This window comes from Equus przewalskii, chromosome 28 (assembly GCF_037783145.1).
Source record: "Equus przewalskii isolate Varuska chromosome 28, EquPr2, whole genome shotgun sequence".
Lineage (NCBI taxonomy): Eukaryota > Metazoa > Chordata > Mammalia > Perissodactyla > Equidae > Equus > Equus przewalskii.
Window position 1 is genome coordinate 22,946,924 of NC_091858.1, and position 24,237 is coordinate 22,971,160.

Below are 24,237 nucleotides of genomic sequence, written 5' to 3' on the forward strand. Positions count from 1 at the left end.
AAACTAATGCATCTTTCATTGCACCACGCCCCCCCCCCCCATTTCTCCTTGCCTTAAAGATAAACATGAGACTTGGAAGAACAATCAAGAAAACAAAGGCCATGCTGGTAAAGATGACAGAGAGGAAAAAGAGCAAGCCTGGGACTCTGATGGCATCCCTACTGGCATCAGCCTAGGACTCCTTACCTGCCAATTGCTGGTTGTATGATAGAAATTTGCATCCTATCAGCTTAACCCATCTTTTCTCTCATTTGTGGCCAGATGCAATCCTAAATTAAAAGCTTTCTTTGACCTCTCTAACTAGCATCATCTGCTCCTCTCTGCTCCCAACTATCTTCTCCATAGCACTCAAGCACACAGCCCCAATGACTCACTGCTTTACATACAATGTCTGTTCCATCTATTAACCGGGAAAATCCTTGAGGACAGTAACATTCATCTGTGCATCCCCGGCATCTAGCCCAGCGCGGTCCATGCCAGGCGATTAGCAAACACTTGTAAGTGAACAGATGAGGTCTTGTGTAATGGAAAGGAGACCAGTACTGGAAGGGAGCCAATTTGGGAGACTTTCTGCTTATTACAGTATATATATATATTTTTTTAGAAGTGGTAATCAATTTATTAAAATTGTTGATTTAAGCCTCTGCAATGGTGACTTCAACCTTGACTCCTGGCTCAGTACTGATGGAAGTGACCTGTTTAACAATCTCAGAAGGACTGTGCAAGTCAACTACCATCCAACACCGTACACATATGCCCTGTCACCTCTTTTGCCCTCCTCCCACCCTCTTTCCCTCTGGGAACCACCAATCTAATCTCTGTCTCTATGTGTTTGTTCGTTGTTCTTGTTGTAGTTTTTATCTTTTGTTTATCAGTGAGATCATACCATATTTGACTTTCTCCATCAGGCTTATTTCACTTAGCATAATACTCTCAAGATTACAGTATCTTTAGAACAGTCCTATACACATCCTTAAGGAGCAAGAATGACATCTGCTTCTATGGACTTGGGACCCACAGTGTAACTAGCAAGGGGCCCAAACATACCAAACACTTCCTCCAGCTCACTGTCCACTTTTTTCTGGACTTCTGGATAGCAGCCCAATAGATATAAGGACCAGTTTATTGCAGCTGCTGTGGTGTCATGGCCCTGCAAATGTAAGAACAACAATAGCTTGGAAAGCACGGCTTTACAAAGATTAGTAATGGTAACTCTATTATGAATTATTCCTGGATTTGACAGCTGCAATGTAACTCAGGAACATAAGAAATTAATTCCGTACAGCATCTCATCTTGGTGAGAAACAAACAAACAAGCAAAACAACCCTTCAAAGTGGAGGTTCATGTTTAGAGAGACGATTCAATGCCATATGGAGCTGCACACTTGGGGAGAAGTGGCTGGGCTGTGCTCATGAGAGGGCATGCCAAGGGAACAAGGCGTGCTGGACCACTTCTAAGGGAAAGAGTCTGACTTTTGAGAGCCAATGACCAGATCTGTACTTCTCTACCTTGTAAGGCAGCCTTTGCCTGTCAATACTGGACACCACGGGTATACGTGTGGTTCTGAGTAATATTCTCCACAACAAGAAGTTGACAAATAGCCTCACTGAATACTTGCTGAGTTTTCAGCAAAATACTAAGTACTTTGCAGCAACCAATGATCTATCTCCTCTATGGAAGATCTTACTTTTTCCTATGTGACACAAAAGATTATTGTCATTTTTCATTCTTGGAGCAGAAATCTCCCAGCTGTTTTGTAAAACAGTGCCTAAGTTGAACTGTTTGAGGCTTACTCTGCAATTTTTTAAAATATCGATTTTACGAGTCTCTGATATTGGTGTGTCATTGCACTTTCTCGCACTTGCAATTCCTTTACAGAGACTCCTCTGAACTCCGGACAAGGTCTGCTCCATTTCACTCAGCTGTTTACTAAAGTCACAGAAGGAAGTGCTCTTGGTCAATAATTGTTAATAGCTTTTCTTGAATTTATGGGTGGAAACCCGATTCAAATGTGTAAAAAAAGTCTGCTGAACTTCCTGTTTCATTTTGTCTGCTACCCGAAGAAAGCAGGATGAAGCAAAACGTGAAGCAGAGTTGACAGAAGTTCACTAGTGGAATAGGGCACAAGCAAAAACGTTAATATCTAACGGCTGCCATGGGGGACATGAAAGGCATGGAGGTAATAGCCTGCATCCACCTTAGGGAGGAGGTCACGATACTGTAATTATATGTGGCACACCTCCTATTTGATGCGAAGCAGAAAAAAATTAGAATTTCAAAGAATGTTGGAGCTGGAAGAAAGAGATCACTAGTCTGATCGTTTTCCTGAAAGTGAGAGGTTACTGGTGGGAGATGGATGTGTGTGTGCGTGTCCACATGTATGTGTATGCAGGAGAGTGCATACATGTGTGTGTGCGTATGGGTGCATGCATGTATGGGTGCATGTGTGTCTGTGTGTATGCCCACATGTATGTGTGGGTGTATGTAGGAGGGTGCATGCAAGTGTGTGTGCATGTGTGTGCATGGATGCATGTACGTATGTGTGTAGCTGCATGTATGAGAGTGCATATATGTATATGTGTGTTTGTGTGTGTGTGCAGGGGTGTGCATGGATGCATGTACGTATGTGTGTAGCTGCATGTATGAGAGTGCATATATGTATATGTGTGTTTGTGTGTGTGTGCAGGGGTGTGCATGGATGCATGTACGTATGTGTGTAGCTGTATGTATGAGAGTGCATATATGTATATGCGTGTTTGTGTGTGTGTGCATGGATGCATGTACGTATGTGTGTAGCTGTATGTATGAGAGTGCATATATGTATATGCGTGTTTGTGTGTGTGCATGTGTGTGCATGGATGCATGTACGTATGTGTGTAGCTGTATGTATGAGAGTGCATATATGTATCTGCGTGTTTGTGTGTGTGTGCAGGGGTGTGCATGGATGCATGTACATATGTGTGTAGCTGTATGTATGAGAGTGCATATATGTATATGCGTGTTTGTGTGTGTGTGCAGGGGTGTGTGCAGGGGTGCATGCAAAGTGGAGCTGTGAGACGGTCTCTCCACTTCAATATCAAATAAAAATAGCCAATATCTGCTGCATGCTTCTTATATGCCAGGTACAATTCACCGTGCACTTTAAAAAATCCTTAATCTAATCCTCATCACTATTCTTGCTATGCCGTGAGGACACTGAAGCTCAGAAAGGCTAGTGAGGTCCCCGAGGTCACACTTCTGGCATAGGTTAGAGCCGGGATTGGGCCTCAGAGCCCACACACTTAACACCTCTCCACTTTTTAGCTAATTAGGTGTCCATTTTCTGCATAAAATTTCTTTTCAATATGGTACTCTGCTTATAAAAGAACTTTAAAGCCACTGATCTCGTCCACCTCTCTATTTGACATGTACGGAAATTGTGATCGGGATCTGGGGTGACTGGAAGCATCTCACGTGGCTAGTCAGCACAGAGGAAAACGGGAACTCAGGTCTACAGCCCCTGAACACACCTTGCTGTCTGCTGGGGTGCAGAGGCCTCCTGCCCGGGCGGACGCACGGGCACTGGCGCTGTATCCACAGGGCTGTGGGCAGGGCAGCAAAACCAAGGTCGAGCCTGCAGGGAGCCATCGAAAACAACTGATGCCTTGCCCCTTCCTCCACTTCCAAAATATGGCCATATGATGCTTTTTAAAACCACTTCTTTATCTTTACTTGGCAATCTGCATATTGAGATATTTCCTCTTTGTAATATTTAATATAGTTAGAATCATCTTTGTAAAAACTGCATCTTTTTTATTATTGTTTGAAGACCAGAAATCTCCTTAGCATCACAAACTGGTTAAGCTCTCTACCAAAAGGCTCTTATTAACTTCTTTAGCTTAAAGCAGCCCACAGCAGTAGCTGAGCGCTCATTTGCTAAGAGCGAATGCAGGAGGAGGCGGTAAAGCAACAGACTTGTGGGTTTCGGAGATTAAAAGGAAGTGTGAAGCAATACGAGAACTGAGAGCTATTTCTGGCTGCTTTTCTGTTTGGAAAAGTCTGACGGGCTTTAGGCTTTCTAGAGAACAAAATGTGTCTACTGCTCTACCCACCAAAAGCTTTTTCAGAAGAAGGAAGTTGATCTGGTACTTTATCAGGTTCTTAAATTTTGTAATTTCCAATGACAATATAACGACTCTTCCTCAGTTATACTAAGCGACTTTAAAATTTGGTTAAACTTTTAAAAATCTTTAAAATGCTAAAGATTCTAAAAACTAGCAGCCAGCCCCATGACTTAGTTGTTAAGTTCAGCTCACTCTGCTTCAGTGGGCTGGGTTTGGTTCCTGGGGGTGGAGGGGACCTACATCACTTGTCCGCAGCCCACAAACAAAAGAGAGGAAGACTGGCACAGACATTAACTCAGGGACCTCAAGCAAAAAGAGGAAGACTGGCAACAGATGTTAGCTCTGGGCCAATCTTCCTCAGCAAAAAAAAGAAAAAGAAAAATTAGATAAAAACTGACTAGATTTTGTTGGACAATACCTGAAACTAACATGACAATATAAAATACCTCAAACATGAAGGTGTCAACTTCTTGTCGAATATCTTCATGACTTAGCTTGTTCCCTTCATCATCAGTCACATTTAACAGCAAGTCAAGAAAAGCCCTGCGTTTATTTTTGGAGGGGGCAGAACACCCATCATCACTTCTACTACGTTCTTCATCTTTCTTCATTTCACTGGCCCGCTCAACAATGACCTGTATGATTTAAACAATCACGTGCTTTTGTTTAGAATTTGATATAGCCTAATAATACATTTTCCTAGGACAATATACTGGCTTCTTTAACTTATTTTTTCTAAACCTTTCCTGTTCTTACTGTCTCAACAATAACTTGGGCTCTTGTGAAAATACAGTAAAGCTTTCTGTGAACATTTTATGGCAATTTTTTGCTAAGACTTGGAAAAACAAATTTAATGTCGGACAAATTTAGAATTTTCAAGTACTATTTTTGCAGTCTCTCCAACATGGGAATAGAGTAATCTACTAGCTAGTACTCCAGAGACTGAATGGGCTAATGAGAAAGTTTAGATGGTGAAGCAAGCACAATCATTATATAATAGACTAATTATACATGGCTCTAATACATGCTGTGTTGGAGAAAAGAAATAGCAAGCTGATTAGTCAGTTTACCCTGTATGTTCCTTCTACCTAGAATGTTCTTTCTTCAGGTGCCAGCAAAGCTGCCTCCCTCCATTCTTTCGGATCTCTGCTAATTGTCACACTATCACAAAGACCTTCCCGGATCACTGCCACCCTAGTCCCTAGCCCTCACTACATTCCTAACCCCACTTTATTTTCTTCCATTTCACTTACTACCTGATACTATAGTATACTTGCTATTTAGTGTCTTTCTCCTCCAACTCGAAGGTACCATCCATGTGCAGCAAATTTGTCTTCATTCATTGATATATTTCCAACCTCTAGGACAATGCCTGGCATTTTGAGAATGCTCATTAGGTATGTGTTGAATGAGCAAAAGAATTAAAGCCTATAAACCTGATTTGGTTACACATTTCAACTTTCTTCCCCTATCAGGCAGTTGGCCAAAGCTGCTACTACATGGTTTGAATGAACAGATCCCAAGTTATTTGGGGCCAAATACCATGTCTTCTGTTATTCTTGGTGGAACCCCTGGTGCCTAACACTGAGTATACAATTTGCAATATTTATTAAATGAATAATATTCTCTATCCAGTTTGGAATTCATTAATTATTGATATTGACATTAACACATGAAATTTGAGGAAAAATGTAATTATATCCATAAAATACAAACTATTGGCCATTCTCCTACTGACAGCTGGTTAACCACTCCACAGCGGCCAACTCTGTCCAACATCTCAGTCATCTAACTTCACTGACGTGTCAAACGCTTCATCTGCTGGTGGTAGGATGGACCTCAGGGTAAGGAGCTAATTCCCACATATTTTAAACCAAAATTTACAGCAAAGAGAGAATATATTTAAATAGGCACGTTTATCAGTACATTTAAATGTATATTTCAATTAAATCCTGCTTTTTCATAAACACATCTTTAACACACATTGACATCCTATATCCAAAACAACATCATTATCTCTTTGCTCTTTTTGAATTGGAAATAAAATGGTAATATCTAGTTATTTTAATCTTTTCCGAGTTGAGATATTGCTATAAATGCCCTTTGCTTTTGAAAACTACTACCTAATCCATACATTTTCCAGAAGATTCTTACAACACAGATCCTTGCCCATTTATTCTTTTAACATAGCACTCTGCTTGTTAATAAACGTTCATAATTCATATTACATTTTGTAATTTTTTTATAGACAACTTCCCCTAGTAGCCTTACTTCTTTTAGGTTAAGGAACATGCATGTCTTACTCATTTCTATATTTCTAACACTTGGTACAGTATACCTCTAACAAGTGTTTAATAAATATTTGGTGAATACATAATTTAAATGTAATCATGCTATCTACTTTTTCCCATTATTCAATTCAACTTTTATTTTATGAGACATAAACTCTATGGTCCTACACTGGGTATGTTAAGAAAATATGAAAACCATGGACTTATAAAAGTTCTGGAAATGGAGAGTGGTGATGGTTGCACAACATTCTGAATGCACTTAATGTCACCAAATTGTACACTTAAAATGGCTATAGTGGCAAATTTCATGTTATATATATTTCACCACAATAGAAAAAAAAAAATCAAGGACTCACATTGTTGGTAAAATTATGTAGGATCTTCAGGAGCCTTCTGTGTTCCCGTCCTTCTTTAAACATAAGGAAGAAAATGTCAAGCCAGAGCCAGGGCATCTTCATTCTTCGATGTATCATATCACTCATCCTATAAATAGGATAAAAACGCATCCGCTGATTTCTTGGAAATGTGTGTTTCTCGAGCACCTGTTTGGTGCCTGGTCTCAGTGAGGGTAATTTGTGGGAAGGTCGATGATTCATCCTACAGGCTACAAAGAGTTCCATGCTTTATGCTAACAAGGAATGTGTGGGCTATTACACCTCCAACGAAGCTTAACAACGTCATGGGCTCTTTAGAAGAAGGAAGGATCTGTTATAAATCATCCTTACTAGATGGCCATCTGCTGTCTGCTTCTGTTTCTCCAAGGAGGGCCGAAATCTACCTCTTGTCAGTGTCCACTCATTTGCTCGATCACTCCTCTGGAGGGACAGAGAACAAGGGCTGCCGTCTTCTAAAGAAAAGCGCTCATTAAAAGCCCATCTGTCACACAGCTGTGCTGAGCACCTCTCTCATCATTTCCGGTGATGGAGCAGAAAGACATTCAGATAATCTTCCCCTTCATGATGCTTAGATGCCAGTTCTTCAGAGGCCTTACCTGGCCGCTCAATCTGTAGGGCATATTCCTGTTTTCCTCTCTCATATCAACTTGGTCTTCTCTTTCTAAGCAATTATTATAATTTATAAGTTGATATTGATTTGTTTCAATGCCTATTTCCCATGCTATTCTGGCTATCCTGTCTGTTTTGTGTCCTACTACATAATAAATCAGAATCTTGTACAACTATGGCAGATTATAGATGTTCAATAAATACTTACTAAAATGAAGTGAAATGAGCCGTGGACTTAAAGATAGCTATATCAAATCAAATCCTGGCTCTGCTTCTTAATAGCTGAACAATCACAAGCAATTTTTTATTTTTTTGAGGAAGACTAACCATGAGCTAACATCCACCACCAGTCTCCCTCTCTTTGCTGAGGAAGATTGGCCCTGAACTAACATCTGTGCTCATCTTCCTCTATTTTACATGTGGGAGGCCTGCCACAGCATAGCTTGATAAGTAGTGGGTAGGTTTGCTGGCCCCTGAACAACCACAAGCAATTTTTAAAGTAAAATTGATTATTTCAATTAAAAAACAATACATACTCAGTGCAGAAAATGGGAAAGGAGAATGACTAACAACCAAAACAAAACACGGTAACAAAGAGAAGCACAGACACAAAACAATAATAACCACAGCTAATATTTTGGTATACTATCTTCTAGTTTTTTCTTTCTATGAATAATTTTTTATATCTGGTGGTTATACTAAAAAAATTGTTTTTAATTTTCTTTTATCACTTATCACAACATAATCTCTCGATATATTATAAAATAATCATTATAAATTCTGCATAATCTGGGTGTGCCATTATTTACACAACCATTCCTCTACTGTTAAAATATGCTAAATGATTGGGTTAATTTTTAGTATAATGTTTCATTTTGAAACAATGAAAAGATACAACACAGACAGAAATTATTAGCAATAATTTTTTAAAGTCCTAATCAATAACAATTTAAAAATAATTGAAAGGACTCTGTTTACCTGTAGACTGCACGGACATACTCAGAATCATTATTTCTCTGAGCACCAATATTCTTCCCCATAGCTGTTTCTGTAAAATATGGGTGAGAAGCGGCCATTCAATTCATGCATGTATCTTGTCTTTATTTTCCAGTGGCAGACAATTGAAAAAAGACATAAGTTTCTATATATTTTAGAATTGTTCTTTCCCCCTTTTCCTTCTTCTCTAGTACCTTCCGCTTCCTACTCCCTATTCCTGCTCTTTCTTCCTTCTGACCTTCCTTGCATTGTTGACTCTGTGACTGCTCTATTCAAAGCCCTAAGAGTGGCTGCTACTTCTCAGGTGGCTAATTTAGCACTAGGATCACCCTGAAGAATCCAATATCTTTTCCATTCCCTCATTTGCCTTCTCAGGGGAATGCTATTTTCTACTCGGGCCATTGAATCTTTACACCACAACTTTAGAAACAAATCAAGGAGACTTACCACAGATTATATCTAAGGCACAAAGAGTGATGTACAAAAAGCAGTTAAATGCTTCTTGGTTAACATGTTTTTCAAGCTTATTAACCAATATATTTGCTTGTTCATTCATGACATCTAAGAAATCTTCCAGATTTGTAAAATGGAAAGTGGGTGTTAACATTTTTCTCCTAGAGCGCCATTTGTTTCCAGTACTAGAAATACAATACATGGTTACAAATGAAAAACAAGCAGCATCCAAAACAAATAAGGTATAAATATAGTCAAGTCAACAAAACTCTCCTGAAATAGCTTAATCTATAGATTCTCAAAGCTTAGACCAGAATGACAAAGAAAGGTCCAAATACAGTTACAGAATGTGGATATTTCAGATATTGCTTTATGTTACTGATGCTTAAAAGAATATTCATAAAAATTGAAAAAATTAAAAATTTTTCTGAATTTCTGAGTTTCTAGGAACAAGAATTTTTTTCTCTCCCCTCTATCAATGTCTTAGTCCTCAAATGATCCACATGCTCTGTGATCCTACTTTGATCTCTGCTCTCTTTGAATTCTCCGAAGTCCCCACAAGGGTCCTCCCATTCTCTTGCTAGGCCCTCTCTTAGAGGATGGAGTCATAGTTCTGGATGCCAGCTCAGGGGTTGAGGTTACTGCGCTCCACATACTTCTCTGGAGCTGACTGCCTTTTTCACTGGATTTTCAATTTCCCTGCTCCAAACTCTCTGCTGCTTTATTTCATTCAACCCTCAGGATCTCCTAATTCTTCTTGGAACACTGGTGACCCTTGTTATTGAGTACGGTGGCTGGAGATTAAACTCTGCACTCCCGTCTGTCTGAGGCCCACTGTTCACCCAACCTTTCCATCCAGCTTCTCTCCTGCATCTTGATGGCTCACTCTTGCTACAGGAAGACTACCTGGTGTCAATTCCTGACGTACCAAGTTAACTACAGAAGCAAGTGTTTCTATGAGACAGCTTTACCAATTTATACCAACATACCTTGTAAGAAGTCCTAGGCCAAGCCAGGGTTTTAGGAACTTGTACATATAGGATTTGTCAATTTGCCTTGAACTAGTTAAAATTACCTTAGAAAGAGAAAAAAATATTTGAGAGATAGACATCAAAATAATCTCAATTATGAGACTACCTGGCTAGAACACAACTACCTTCTAAAGTAACATTTCATAACCATTACTTCTCTGCGATTCATTCCTGTGCCTCAAAGAAATTCCATTAGACTTTAGAATATATAACTGTCATTCAATCTTGGGAACTAAATGGAGTTGAGAGAAAGGAAGATGTCTAAGACGATTCTGTGGTTCCTGCCATGAACTAGAAACAAAGTGGAGGCATTTATTGAGGGCAGGGGGAGGGGAGAGAGGAGGAAGGTGAATCCAAGGATGACCACGTCTAGGGAGATGAAAATCACAAGTTTATTATGTTTTCTTGGACGGATTCAAGTTGCTATGGTCTGAAAGCAGGTGGAAAGCTCAGGATAAAGGCTTAAGCTAGAGGTACACATTTGAGTGGCTCCAGCATATAAGCAACATTGGAAGCCATGGGTGGGATCCGGTCACCTGGAGTCAAAATGAAGGAGAAAGGATGAGCACTTAGGACTGAGCACAAAATGCTCCCCAGGAGTCTTGCTTGAGTACCCTACTCTGGATGGATCTCTACCCACATAGACCAAACCCACTTATCCGAAGACAGCCGTGGCTGAAATCCTACGCCTAGTCCCCTCACTACTACCCTGAACCAGGTTTCTAGAGTGTGTTACATGAGAAACTCCAACATTTTCACCATAGTAACTAAAAGACATATCCCAGCGCTATGCCCTGGGAACTGTTTTAATTTTGTTCCATGAAGTGAAACTATGTTTATCCCATTTTCACGCCCTGATGCAAATCCTTTTCTCACCAAACCACAAGATAATTTCGCCAGTGTCACAATAATAAGTAAAAAGTATGCAATCCTTCTGAGGAGTAATTTCAATAGCATGGATTAACATTAGCTGCCCTATCAATATCAGATGAGTATTCTCTTTCAGGAAAACTAACTTGGAATAATAAGTATATAATGGATAAAGCACCTTGAGGGAAACACTCATATTTTATTGGTCTTATATTTTTGGAATCTTAGTGCCTGGTAGACAGCATGTGCTCACCTTGTGGAATAATCTATTGATGGTTGTAGAAAACAATATCCTTTTACAGACTTTCCAAATAATGGAATAAATATATTGGGACCTGATAACAAATGGGTACAGACATCCGGAGACTGCTCCTCTCCCAGGATTTGAACAACACCTGGAAAGCACTAAAGGGCACCTACACAGCCTAAAATATTTAATGGAACGCTCAACATACTGAATTCAATTAAACACAAGGACGCATTTACGATATTTACTCTGATGTGATTCTCACCCCACCAAACATACAGTGCAATATTGATCGTGCTTGCCACACACTCACCTCCACATTTTCTGCATTATAAAAGATCACGACCGGCACAGGGCCAAGCCAGAGTTTCAGCAGAGGCAGGTGTCGGTTTTCCTCAGTGTAATAAATTAGCTGCTGAAAAAAATCTGAGAGAGAATATTTAATTTTAAATTCAATCAAGACAAACATTTCATAGTAAGTTTCTTGCTGTGTCTTGGGGGTTTTATTTATTTGTTTCTTAACTTTTTGGGCAAGTCACTTAATACCTCCTGGGTCTCCCATATCTTGAAGGTAAACCACATGGTCACTATGAAATGATTTAATGACTGAATTACAAGGATAATTTAAAATCATTGTGAGTGAGAGAACATATACGAAAACAACCTGGTTAAGTGTGAAATGCCAAACTTCCAGGATGCTTGTGAGAGGGGATGCATGCGGCCAGCCTTATCATGTGCATTTTCCAAGAACCCTGAGGCTGCTAGGCTTCTCCAGGCCTTGCCTCAGGCTGCCTCTCCAGCCCTGGGAAACGCTTCCCTTCCTCTCTCTATAAACTCTCCTGTCCTTCACCTTGTGAAAGCTCGCAGAGCCTTTCCAGAACCTCTTCTCTTTCCAGGAAACTCTCTTCCTACTGCTTTTTGTCTACTAACACTTACTTGTTCTTCAACTGTCATCTTAAATGGGATTTCCCTGAGAAGTCTTCTCTGATACTCCGAACCAGATTTCTGCTAATATGACCTCTCAGGTCAGCCCCCTGTCCTTGGCTGTCCTTGGCACCCAAATCCCACTTTCTAAATGCTGTTCTCCAATAAAATGAACCAATGACCCTCGGAGAAGGGACTGATATCAGAGCTGAGGCAGGAAAAATACAAGATGAGTGGAATATATGGAGGTGCCAGAAAATAAGGAAGTGCTCAAAAAACGATGGGGTCATGTTGAAAAGTCAAAAGGTAACTTGAAAGAGCTCCTAATAGCCCAAACTGGAACAATTTGAGCAACAGAATAAATAATGATAGTATTGGATTGTGACACATGGAATAAAATTAAATGCACATGAGTTTGTGCTAATATACATACATAAATGCTAAGGGACCACTCTTCTTTTTTTTTTTTTTTTTGAGGAAGATTAGCCCTGAGCTAACATCTGCCGCCAATCCTCCTCTTTTTGCAGAGGAAGACTGGCCCTGAGCTAACATTCGTGCCCATCTTCCTCTATTTCATATGTGAGATGCCTGCCACAGCATGGCTTGCCAAGTGGTGCATGGGTCTACACCAGGATCTGAACTGGCGAACCCCTGGTCACATAAGCTGAACGTGTGAACTTAACCGCTGCACCACCAGGCGGGCCCCGGGACAATTCTTTTTCATAGAAGAATTCTAAGTAACGTATGTGGAAGAAATGAAGGAAATACAAAATTCCCATTAGGTAAACATAGTAACAATTGTTGCAGGCAAGATCCACCAATGGATGTAAAAATCAGTGGGTGCTGAAAGTTTGAGGAGAAACAGGGTATTTGCATAGTCACAAAGTATCACTAATTATTTACATTTATGATATTTATCTATAATATTTATAAATTACAAAGGGAAAAATAGTAACTTTAGAGTGAAATAACCTGGCATACACCACTTTAACCAAGCAATCAAGGTTAACAACACCAATAACAACATATTGTCATCATGTACACCGTGATATGATGAACTCTGAAGGACGCGACATCACTTCTTTGATATTCTTTTTTTTAATTGAGAAATAATTGTCGTATAATATTCTATTAGCTTCAGGCGTACAGCACAATGATTCGACATTTGTATATACTGTGAAATGATCGCCACAGTTTAAGTCTATTTAATATCCATCACCACACAAAGTTACAATTTTTTTCCTTGGGATAAGAACTTTTAAGATCTACTCTCTAAGTGACTGTCAAGTATAAAGTTCAACATTATTAACCACGGTCACCATGCTGTACATTACATCCCCAGGACTTATTTATTTTATAACTGGAAGTTTGTATCTTTTGATCTTCTTCGCCCATTTTGTCCACCTTCCACCCCCTGCCTCTGGCAACCACCGATCTGTTCTCTCTATCTATGAGTTTGGGTTTTTGTTTTTGCTGTTGTTTTAGATTACACATATAAGGGAGCTATCCAGTATTGGTCTATCTCTGACTTATTTCACTTAGCATGGTGCCCTCAAGGTTAATCCACGTTGCAGCAAATGGCAGGATTTCCTTCTTTTTTACGGCCAAATAAGATTCCATTATGTATATACACACCACAACGTCTTTACCCATTCACCCATCAGTGGACACTTAGGTTGCTTCCATGTCTGGTCTATTATAAATAATGCTACAATGAACATGGGAGTACATATATATATATATATCTTTTTGAGTTAGTGTTTTCATTTCCTTACAATAGATAACCAGAAGGGGAATTGTTGGATTTTTTTTTTATTGAGGTCATAGTAGTTTACAACATTGTGAAATTTCAGTTGTACATTATTATTTGTCAGTCACCATATAAATGTGCCCCTTTACCCCTTATGCCCACCCCCAACCCCCTTCCCCTCTGGTAACCACTAAACTGTTCTCTTTGTCTACATGTTTGTTTATCTTCCATATATGACTGAAATCATACCATGTTTGTCTTTCTCTGTCCGGCTTATTTAGTTTAACATAATACCCTCAAGGTCCATCCATGTTGTTGCAAATGGGATGATTTTGTCTTTTTTATAGCTGAGTAGTATTCCATTGTATATATATATACCACATCTTCTTTATCCAATCATCAGTTGATGAGCACTTGGGTTGCTTCCATGTCTTGGCTATCATGAATAATGCCGCAATGAACAAAGGGATGTGTAAGTCTCTGAATTATTGATTTCAAGTTCTTTGGATAAATACCCAGTAGTGGGATAGCTGGGTCATATGGTAGCTCTATTTTTAACTTTTTTTTAGGAACTTCCAAACTGTTTGCCATAGTGGCTGCACCAATTTTCATTACCACCAACAGTATACAAGGGTTCTGTTTTCTCCACATCCTCACCAACATTTGTTATCTCTTGTCTCTTTCATAATACCCATTCTAACAGATGTGAGGTGATATCTCACCGTGGGCTTGATTTGCATTTCCCTGATGATTAGTAATGTGGAGCACCTTTTGATCTGTCTGTTAGCCATCTGTATGGCTTGTTTGGAGAAATGTCTATTCAGATTCTCTGCCCATTTTTCAATCAGATTATTTGCTTTCTGTTATTGAGTTGTATGAGTTCTTTACACATTTTGGATATTAATCCCTTATCAGATATATGATTTGCAAATATTTTCTCCCATTCAGTAGGTTGCCTTTTCATTTTGTTGATGTTTTCCTTTGCTGTGCAGAAGCTTTTTAGTTTGACGTAGTCCCATTTGTTTATTTTTGCTTTTGTTGTCTTTGCTTATGGTGTCAAATCCAAAAAATTATCATGTAGACCAATGTCAAGGAGCTTACCAGCTATATGTTTTCTTCTTGGAGTTTTATGGTTTCAAGTGTTATATTCAAGTTTTTAGTCCATTTTGAGTTAATTTTTGTGTACAGTGTGAGATAGTGGTCCAGTTTTCCCAACACCATTTATTGAACACTCTATCCTTTCCCCATTATATATTCTTGACTCTTTAGTGGTAAATTAATTGACCATATTTGCATGGGTTTATTTCTGGGCTCTCTATTCTGTTCCATTGATCTATGTGTCTTTTTTAATGCTAATACCATATTGTTTTCATTATTATAACTCTGTAAGAGAGTTCGAAATCAGGAATTGTGATGCCTCCAGCTTTGTTCTTCTTTCTCAAGATTGCTTTAGCTATTTGGGGTCTTTTGTGGTTCTATACAAATTTTAGGATTGTTTGTTCTATTTTTGTGAAAATGCCATTGGAATTTTGGTAGAGATTGCATTAAATCTGTAGACTTCTTCAGGTAGTTTGGACATTTTAACAATATCAATTCCCCCAATCCATGAGCATGGAGTATCTTTCCATTTATTTGTGTCTTCTTCAGTTTATTTCATCAATGTCTTATAGTTTTCAGTGTACAAGTCTTTAACCACCTTGGTTAAATTTATTCCTAGGTATTTCATTCTTTTTGATGCAATTGTAAATGGGATTATTTTCTTAATTTCTCTTTATGATAGTTCATTATTAATGTATAGAAATGCAACTGATTTTTGTATATTGATTTTGTATCTTGCAACTTTACTGAATGTTTTTTGGTTCTAACAGTTTTTGGGTTGAGTCTAAAAGGTTTTCTATATGTAATATCCTGGCATCTGCAAATGCTGACAGTTTTGCTTCTTTCTTTTTTCTGAGGAAGATTCACCCTGAGCTAACATCTGTTGCCAAACTTCCTCTTTTTGCTTGAGGAAGATTTGCCCTGAGCTGAAAACTGTACCAATCTTCCTCTACTTTGTATAGGGGTCACCGCCATAGCACAGCTGCCAACAAGTGGTATAGGTCCACGCCCAGGAACTGAACCCAGGTTCCCAAAGTGGAGTGTGCTGAACTTAACAAGTAAGCCATGGGGTCAACCTTTACTTCTTCCTTTCTGATAATGGATGCCTTTTATTTCTTTTTCTTGCCTAAATGCTCTGGCTAAGATTTCCAATATTATGTTGACTAAAAGTAGTCAGAGTAGGCACCCTTGTCTTGTTCCTGATCTTAGTGGAAAAGCTTTCAACATCACTTCTATGGTACTCTTCCCAAAATTCATAACGTCAACCTAATTATGAGAAAACAATAGGCAAATCCAAACTGAGAGACATTCTACAAAATACCTGACCAGGACGCAGCAAAAGTGTCAAGGTCACGGATTAGGAAAGTCTAATGTCAGAGAACACAACACAGGAAACCTAGCAACTAAATGCCCTGTGAGATCTTGGGCTGAGTCCCGGAACAGAAAAAGGACATTACTGGGAAGAGTCATGAAATTCAAATAAAGGCTGCAGTTTCGTTAATAATGTTGTACAAATGCTAATTTTCTAGTTTTGATAATTCTACTAATTGTCTAAGATGTCACCATTAGAGGAAGCTGGGTAGAGAGCATATGTGAGCTCTCTGTACTATCTTCACAACTTTCCTGAAGGTCTCAAATTATTTCAAAATAAACAAAATTTTAAAACGAAAAGGGGAGGGGCTGGCCCCGTGGCCGAGTGGTTAAGTTCACGCGCTCCGCTGCAGGTGGCCCACTGTTTCGTTGGTTTGAATCCTGGGCGCGGACATGGCACTGCTCATCAAACCACGCTGAGGCAGCGTCCCACATGCCACAACTAGAAGGACCCACAACGAAAAATATACAACTATGTACTGGGGAGCTTTGGGGAGAAAAAGGAAAAAAATAAAATCTTCAAAAAAAAAGAAAAGGGGAGTTTTATTTTTCTGAAGTGGAGAATAAGAAGTAAGCTGGAGGAAGATTGAAAAAAAGTTTTCTTAGTGGGAGAGGAACATATACACACAAATATACAAATAATTGGCTTGTGTCTCTATTTTCTTTAATATCTGGAAGAAGTTTATACATTAAGAGTCCAGGTGGGAGACCTGGGCTTGGAAATGCGACAAAAATGTGGAAGAGCTGTCATAACAAATTTAAGAAAGCATCATTGAGCTAAAAAGAATTACTGAGCAGCATTGAAAACAATGTAAGGAATAGACAATCCCTACATTGGGAATTTTGTAGTCAATCAAATCAGTTTCCTACTATATGTCTAGTAATGAGAATGAATATGATAGAAGTACCTTAATTCTCCCTGGAAATACAACACGCTCACACATGCATTCCGCATGCAAGGAGTGTGCGCCTCCAAAGGACCCACCCCTACGCTCAAGGAACTTCTAATCCTGGGAGATAGTCACTTCTATAGTAATCACAATACCAGAGAGAATGAAATGGGCACTAAAATCAAAATTAAAATCTGAGGAGTTATTGATTCTCATTGAGAGGACTGGAGAAATTTCATGAAAGAGATGGCATTTGAGCATCAAAGAATGAGTTGGATTTTTAATGGCGGGAAAAGGGAAGTGGGTTGGGAGAAGAGTATGTAAAGCAAGCATAGAAACAGCAGAGCAGAAGCAGGGAGGTCTGAAAGTTCCCTGCAGGTTCATCCAAAGCCAAGGATGGGGGGTGATAACATTGGGAGATGAGACTGGACCATTGGAGAGCCATGGAAGTTTGACTTTCTTTTATAGGCTCTAGGGAGTAACTGAAAGCTTCTAAAGAGGACTAGCATGACTGGAGTTGTATTTTGGGACAATGACACTAATGTGTGCGAGATTTGCGAATAACTTGAGTACGCTGGGACCACAAGAAGCTTTGGGGGTGGGACAAAAGGCTGGGATTTGATGCAGCCAGAGTTAGGGGCAACAACCTTGCCTTCTGGCTGGCCCTTTTGTTGGGCGCAGGAAAATGGTGACCATCAATCCCAACTATAGCAGCAAAGTACTGAGGAAAACTTGGGAGTCAACACTTTCTGCCCTGATACTCATGAGACCTGACTTGACAATTCCAACCCCACTGCGAGGCGACTAATATGGTATTTGAGATTTTGACAGGGCTGTTTTGACAGGGGAATTTGGGCACCAGGGACAAATTGACATGGCACACACACACAAAAAACTTAAATCTTTCAGCTCTTTCTCAATGCCAATAAATGTGCACATGCTCAGCTCATCCCTGCTCCTTATCCATCCCTAACCTTCACCCACCCCTGGGCTTCAGGGCAAGCTGCTCAAAGGGCAGTGGGAAAGGGGCCAAAGCTCAGGGATGTTCATTGCATATAATACTAAATAAACAGCAATGATTTTTTAAAAAGTGTTTGCACATGTGGACCCATCACAACCTAATAATAATTATCCGTAAAGAGCTAACGTTCATTATGTCATATGTGTTTGCTGTGGCAGGTTATTATGTGTCAGATCTAGTGCTCAGGGTTTTAAATGCGTCATATCTTCTATCATTGGTTAGATCAGAAGCATTCTTATTACTGCCATTAAACAGTTTAGGAAATTGTGCACAATTAAGTAACTTGCCCAATATCACAGAGCTAGTAAATGGTGGAAACCGGCTTTGTACCCAAGGCAGTAAGACCCCGGAATGTGCCATCTTAACCATTACACCATCCTGCTTCACAAGGTCTCCCAGTCAAAACCGTTGTCAAAATTGCTGGGAAAAGAGCTAAGTCAAATCAACAGTGTCAAACTATTGTTCTTACTGCTAATATATTGCTGGCCTTGGTCTGGTCTGGCAGAGGAGACAGGGAAGTCTAAATCTGTGGTTTGAAGGTACCAGGTCCAATATCAGGGAGCAGCTGGGGACAGCGGGTGTTGACATAATGGACTGGAAAAGCAAGAGATTAGAGTTCCAGAGGCTAGTCGGAAGTCAACTGCAATACTCCAGTGAGATTACTGAGGCCAGAATTTGGACAGTAGCTGCAAAATGAAAGGTACAGTCTCTTATGTAACAGATAAGGTCACTGAGAACAGGGAATGTATCTTAGAATATCCCCAGTTTTGCTAAGCTCAATGCTGGGCACAAAGCAGGCCTCCACTAAATGCTTCACTGACAAAGAATTTATTCTAACCAAATTCAAGACAATGATCTACAAACAGCATGCGTTAAATTTAATCTACTCTATGATATAGTTACTTTTACAAGTAAAGGGTAAAAACCTCTAACTTAGAGAGTTTTAAACACCTTCTCAAAGTGAAACAACTTGGAAGCAAAGCTGGAAATTGAGCAAGGGTTTGCCCGATGCCAAAATCCAGTACTTGTTGATGCATTAAAAAGTCCCCTTGTAGGGCCAGCCAGGTGGCCCAGCGGTTAAATTCACATGTTCCACTTCTCAGTGGCCCGCGGTTCCGCTTGGCAAAAGCCATGCTGTTGCAGGCATCCCATGTATAAAGTTAAGGAAGATGGGCATGGATGTTAGCTCAGGGCCAGTCTTCCTCAGTAAAAGGAGGAGGTTTGGCAGTAGTTAGCTCAGGGCTAATCTTCCTCAAAAAAAAAAAGTCCCCTTGTAAAAGACAGTATAGTCATTCTCTTCACTCAAAAAATAACTCAGGGGCTGGCCAGGTGGCACAGGAGTTAAGTGCTTCGGCGGCCCGGGGTTCGCTGGTTCAGATCCTGGGTGTGGACATGGCACTACTTGGCAAGCCATGCTGTGGTAGGCGTCCCATGTATAAAGTAGAGGAAGATGGGCACAGATGTTAGCTCAGGGCCAGTCTTCCTCAGCAAAAAGAGGAGGATTGGCAGTAGTTAGCTCAGGGCTAATTTTCTTCTTCTTCAAAAAAGTAACTCAAAGGGGAATTACTTTAAATACTTCAATCAACTCACAGTTTGTTTTAAAACAGGTCTTACTCTAAGATTTTAATTCTTAGAAAAACTCCCCAAGAGAATATGAGATTTCTTAAGTATACTGTTTCTTGTTGGGGAGTGAGGGGGTCTATATTTCTCCACAATCATTTTCTTTAATATTTATAAAGCTTAAGGTAGAAGGGGGAGGTTAGCTCTGCTTTTAATATTAACCAAGATGATTTTTACAAATGTGGTTTTTGTATATCTAAATGTGTTGTTGGATCACTTGTAACAGCCACATTAATGTTTAGTTGGTGAAAAGTTTACTTGAATTTCTTCTGCCAGAAAACATTTTCAATATTGTGGTAAATGCTCTCCCAAGAGACCTCACTGTATTCCTGTGAAGTTGAAACGATATTATTTTTATTTGGGGAAACAGAAGTGGGAAAGAAACAACCCTTCGAGTTTTGTAGTTAGTGTTCAGCCTATAAGACTACTATTAACAATTAATCTCAGGGGTATTGGGTTCTCGTCCTGGGCTCATCTTAAAATATGTCATTTTGGTCGAATCTTTTCAGCTTTGGGTATCACAACTTATACAGCCATGAAAATGAAATGCTAAAATCTAATTCAACCTCCCTTGTCCCGGACTGTAAATATCAGGTACTTTTGAGAGCTTTCTAACCTAAAGAGATGTTTGGGGTATTTTTCCCATCAACGAAACACAATACAAATCTATCTCTTCAAAAAGCTCATTTCAATAAAAAGCATTCACTCTAATGACTTTTGAAACTTGCAGTATGAATTTGCTGAAGGCTCTGCCATCATAGTTTACTGTATTTATGTAACCTCCTTAAAAGGGCTAAAATATGAAGGTCAAGGAGCGAAGTTGTGGACAAGTCTCCTGATGTCTGGGGCGGGGAGGGACTTCAAATGAACCTCTGGTCCCTTATTTTCCAGAGAGAGAGAGAGAACAGAGGAGGGTGATTCTAAGTTTTAACATATTTACCCTGTTCCAGGGAAGTTTCTGCCCGTAAAGCTTTCACAGCCAAGACCCAAGAAAAGACGGGCAGTGTTTTGAGATGGAGCAGCTACAAGGTGGGAAAAGGAGAAAAAGCAAAAAGACAGGAGTTTAGAAATACTGCATGCCATGCTCTACATAAGGAAAAAGCTCCTATGGAACGGAGGGCACTAGCAATTTTGTCAGGGGTCCTAGGGAAAACTGGATAGACTTGGGAATCCATTCTCCAGAGGTGATAGAGGCTTCTCTCTCCTAACAGCCAGCGCCTAAGTGACTGTGTTCCCTGCCGATAAGAAGGCGGGCTGTGCGGGCCGGACCCCGGGCTCAGGCTCCGGGGCAGCTCCTGGGCGCTCGCGCCTCCTGCCAGGCGGGCCGCGCGGGCCACCAGCCCTTGGTGGGGAGGCGGCCGGCCCAGGTGCGGTCCCTTACCTCTCGCGTCCGGCTTCAGCTTCAGCGCGTGGCCCACGAAAGGGTAGGCGCCGGGTAACGTCGGGACGGCCCTCATCTGCTGCCATGTCCACGCGTAGCTCGCCACCATCCGCAGGACTTTCAGGATTAGGGTGGCGCCGGCCAGGGAGACGGCGCTCAACGCGCCCCAGAGTAGCAGCTCCTGCCCGATGTGCACCGGCCACAGCGCCATCATCGCGCCAGCGGTCCGCTCCGCACAGGGACTGAGGCTGCCAGGACTGGGGCGGGGTGCTTGGGACCGCCGGCCTGCTGCAGCTCCTGGAGGTCAAGTGCGCTGCGCCCGGGAGGAGTTCCGGCCCGCAGGGATGCGGGCGCGTCCGCGGGTGGGAAAGGTGGCGCCGGGCCCGCTCACTTCTTCCTCCTCCGGCCAGGGGTAGGCACAGGCCTGGCCGGGGTGAAGCGGGGACCCCAAGATGGGGACTTCCGGCTGCAGGGGCCGCCCGAGCCCTCGGGACTAGGTTGGAGCCTCCCAGGCTGGGAGGAAAACACCAAGGAGGGGTTGTCACTGTGCAGAGCAAAAGCCTACGTCATGCACACGGGCCTCTTTGTTTGGTTCAAGTAGAAAACGAAAGACCAGAAAACAGCTTCAGGGCTCCACAGAGTGTGCGGAATGTAAATGAAGGCACTTGAGTGGGCAGGAAAAAGGAGGTGAAATTTAAGTTTCGCGCTGGAGAGGCTCCCTGGGGCCAGGGTGGGCTGAGCTTGGGGTTATGGGACCCCACTGCTGGGCATGGGAGACTTCCGGCTAGAGTCAGAGGTATGTTTTAAATTGAAATAAAGAGGCATCTGGTTTGAAATTCAACCTTTGGAGCTTACATTTTCTCAGCTGGGCATCTAACCTCGTTTCCTTGCGCAACCGGCAGTGTTCCAAGCTGCTAGGACCGGCTGCCTCCCGGGAGGTAGATTGCATCCCGGCTTCTGCATCAGGATCCTTCTGAGCAGCTGCCTGCTTTGATCTAGGATAGACTTGGGGGCACCACTTAACAGTTTGCATCGGGTGACTGAGACACGGGAGAGCTGAGTTAGGTGGTGGTGATCCAAATGTTTTCCAAAATGTCCTCAGGACCTGGAAAAGCCAGCACCTAAGAGAAAAAGATAGGGGCGCGTAGGAGAGGATGAAGGCCAAGGTCTCTGCAAGCGGAGGAGGTGAGGGATGCTGGGAGACGGGTTTGTTAAGGAGACAGTGGTTATGGAGCACTCTCAGAAGGGAAGGAAGACAAACCACTGAGCCCGCGGAAGGACAACGGAAGGACAGTTCTCAGCAAGGGCTGTGTTCCCGGACTACCAGTTTCTCTCTTTTCTCCAGGCAGCCGGTACCCCAATCCTGACTCAGGTTCCCCTGTCTACACTTGATCCTTCTTACAAAGGGTCTTGGCTAGGAGTGTCCTTCTAGCAACAGTTTTCTAAGCTATAGGAAAAGTGCCCAGGAAGATGACATTGAGAAATGCCCTTGATTCCTACTTTGCTTAATGAGATTAGTTTTACTTGCAAGCATCGTAGAGGTTTCCCACAGCCACTTGCTGGACCTCTTTGGGACATGCAATGCCATTTTTGAAAGAAAAAGTTTCTCTCCAGCTAGGCTAGTGTCTGGGAAAAAAATAGTGATCAACTCTATGGAGTGTGAATGGAGAGGAAGAACTTACACTTTTTATTTTATTTACTTCTTGTTGATGCAAAATAACTAATAACCATTCCACAGAGAACAGAAATAAGGTGGGTTTTACTTGAGTCAGAGTGAGGATTATAACCTGGGAAGGTCTTTTCCAGAAAGGAAGAAAGTGCTCCGGAGAAGTGCGTGGTTTTCGGTACAGTCTTGGATCTTTTTAGAACAAAGAACATACATTAAACACACCCAGGATACATACTCATCAAGGTTTCAAATAGGCATTCAGTTGCAAATTAGCAGGTCAACATGATCTTGATATCGGGAAAGGGATTAATCCAGGCTTTACCAGTAGGGCATAGGAGAGGAAGGGTGCATTCTTAGTTTAAGAGAGTGCATTCTTTACTTTAATGGTTAATTAAAGCAGATGTACACTGTCTGTTTGATAGGCCAAAGTCAGGCTTTTTTTAGTTCAAGCCGAGTCAGTTTTGAATCAGAATAGTTACCCGATATATTCCAAACTGTGAAAATCTCTTGTCATGCTACAGTGTTTCATCAATTTAAGACTTTCAAAAAATGTATTTATTTCCTATCTTTACATATGTCTCATGGGCTTTAATTTGCTTCTCTCTAAAGGCTAGAGGGTGAACCATGAGGTCAATTGCTGCTGTAAAAGCACAGGACTTGTCTATAGTATCTGACTCTGCTAATCTCTGTGGACAAAACAAGGAATATAACAGACAACTGCTGCCCTCAAGAAGCCGAGAGGGCGCGGAGGGGGGAGCGGGGGTCGGGTAGGGAAAGAGGGGTGGGGGGGAGGTGCTCCAGGCAGTAAACTCGAGCATAGACATACTCCAAAGCAGAGAAGGATATGATGAGTTCAAGACGCAGTGTAGGGGGCCGTGCCTGGAACACAGGTGGCTCCTGGTGACCAGAGCAAGATAATGTTGATAGGTAGCTTGGAGCAAGCTTAAATAGACCTTGACTGCCAGGCTTAGAAATTTTATCTTCATTTCAAAGGCAATTTGTGGATGCGGAAGAGGGCACTGAAGACTTTTTGAAAAGGGACAACAAAATAAAAGCCCTGTCTCTTTGCTTCGTCGTCTCTCCCATGTTTTCCTGTTGGCAGATGGGACCCTTTCTCATATGCCTTGGAAGCCTGAAATTGCAGTCTAAACCAGTCAGATGGCCAGGCATCCAAGCCATACATGGCAACATCTTTCTCTCCTGACAGCAGAGCACACAGTGTTTCACCCTAGAATGTCCACTGTGAGGTGTAATGATGCTCTGTGTGGGAAACATTGCATTGCCCATGTGAGGATAGTCTATTTACATTTGAAACCACGTTGATTGTCAGCTTCATGGAACTAATCCAACTCGGTAGGCAGGTGTCTCCATACTCTCTCTCCTGAAGAGTCATTCTACATGAAAGGATGAGTCTCTTCCCACATGGAAGATCTTTGCTTGCTCCTCTCCCCTCCTTGAAATAAGTGCTTTTGAAAATTAAAGTCATGGGACAGAATATGTTGTAAACTACAGAATGG

At 41.3% G+C, this 24,237-nt stretch overlaps 1 protein-coding gene across 2 annotated transcripts in view; it reads right to left on the minus strand.

Moving 5' to 3' along the window:
- CYP4V2 (cytochrome P450 family 4 subfamily V member 2) overlaps window positions 1-22,223 on the minus strand; it is a 29,171-nt gene extending 6,948 nt beyond the window's left edge. The window contains exons 1-8 of one of the 2 annotated variants that reach the window (XM_070598980.1): window positions 21,052-22,223; window positions 11,310-11,422; window positions 9,838-9,923; window positions 8,843-9,033; window positions 8,378-8,447; window positions 6,752-6,878; window positions 4,551-4,739; window positions 1,048-1,150 (exon numbers count right to left, since the gene is read on the minus strand). In XM_070598980.1, the coding sequence (XP_070455081.1) occupies window positions 1,048-1,150; window positions 4,551-4,739; window positions 6,752-6,878; window positions 8,378-8,447; window positions 8,843-9,033; window positions 9,838-9,923; window positions 11,310-11,422; window positions 21,052-21,265 (1,093 nt within the window). In that variant the 5' untranslated portion in view covers window positions 21,266-22,223. The remainder of the gene's footprint in view (window positions 1-1,047; window positions 1,151-4,550; window positions 4,740-6,751; window positions 6,879-8,377; window positions 8,448-8,842; window positions 9,034-9,837; window positions 9,924-11,309; window positions 11,423-21,051) is intronic. The other variant, XM_070598981.1, reaches the window with a different exon arrangement.
- Between the last annotated feature and the right edge of the window lie 2,014 nt (window positions 22,224-24,237).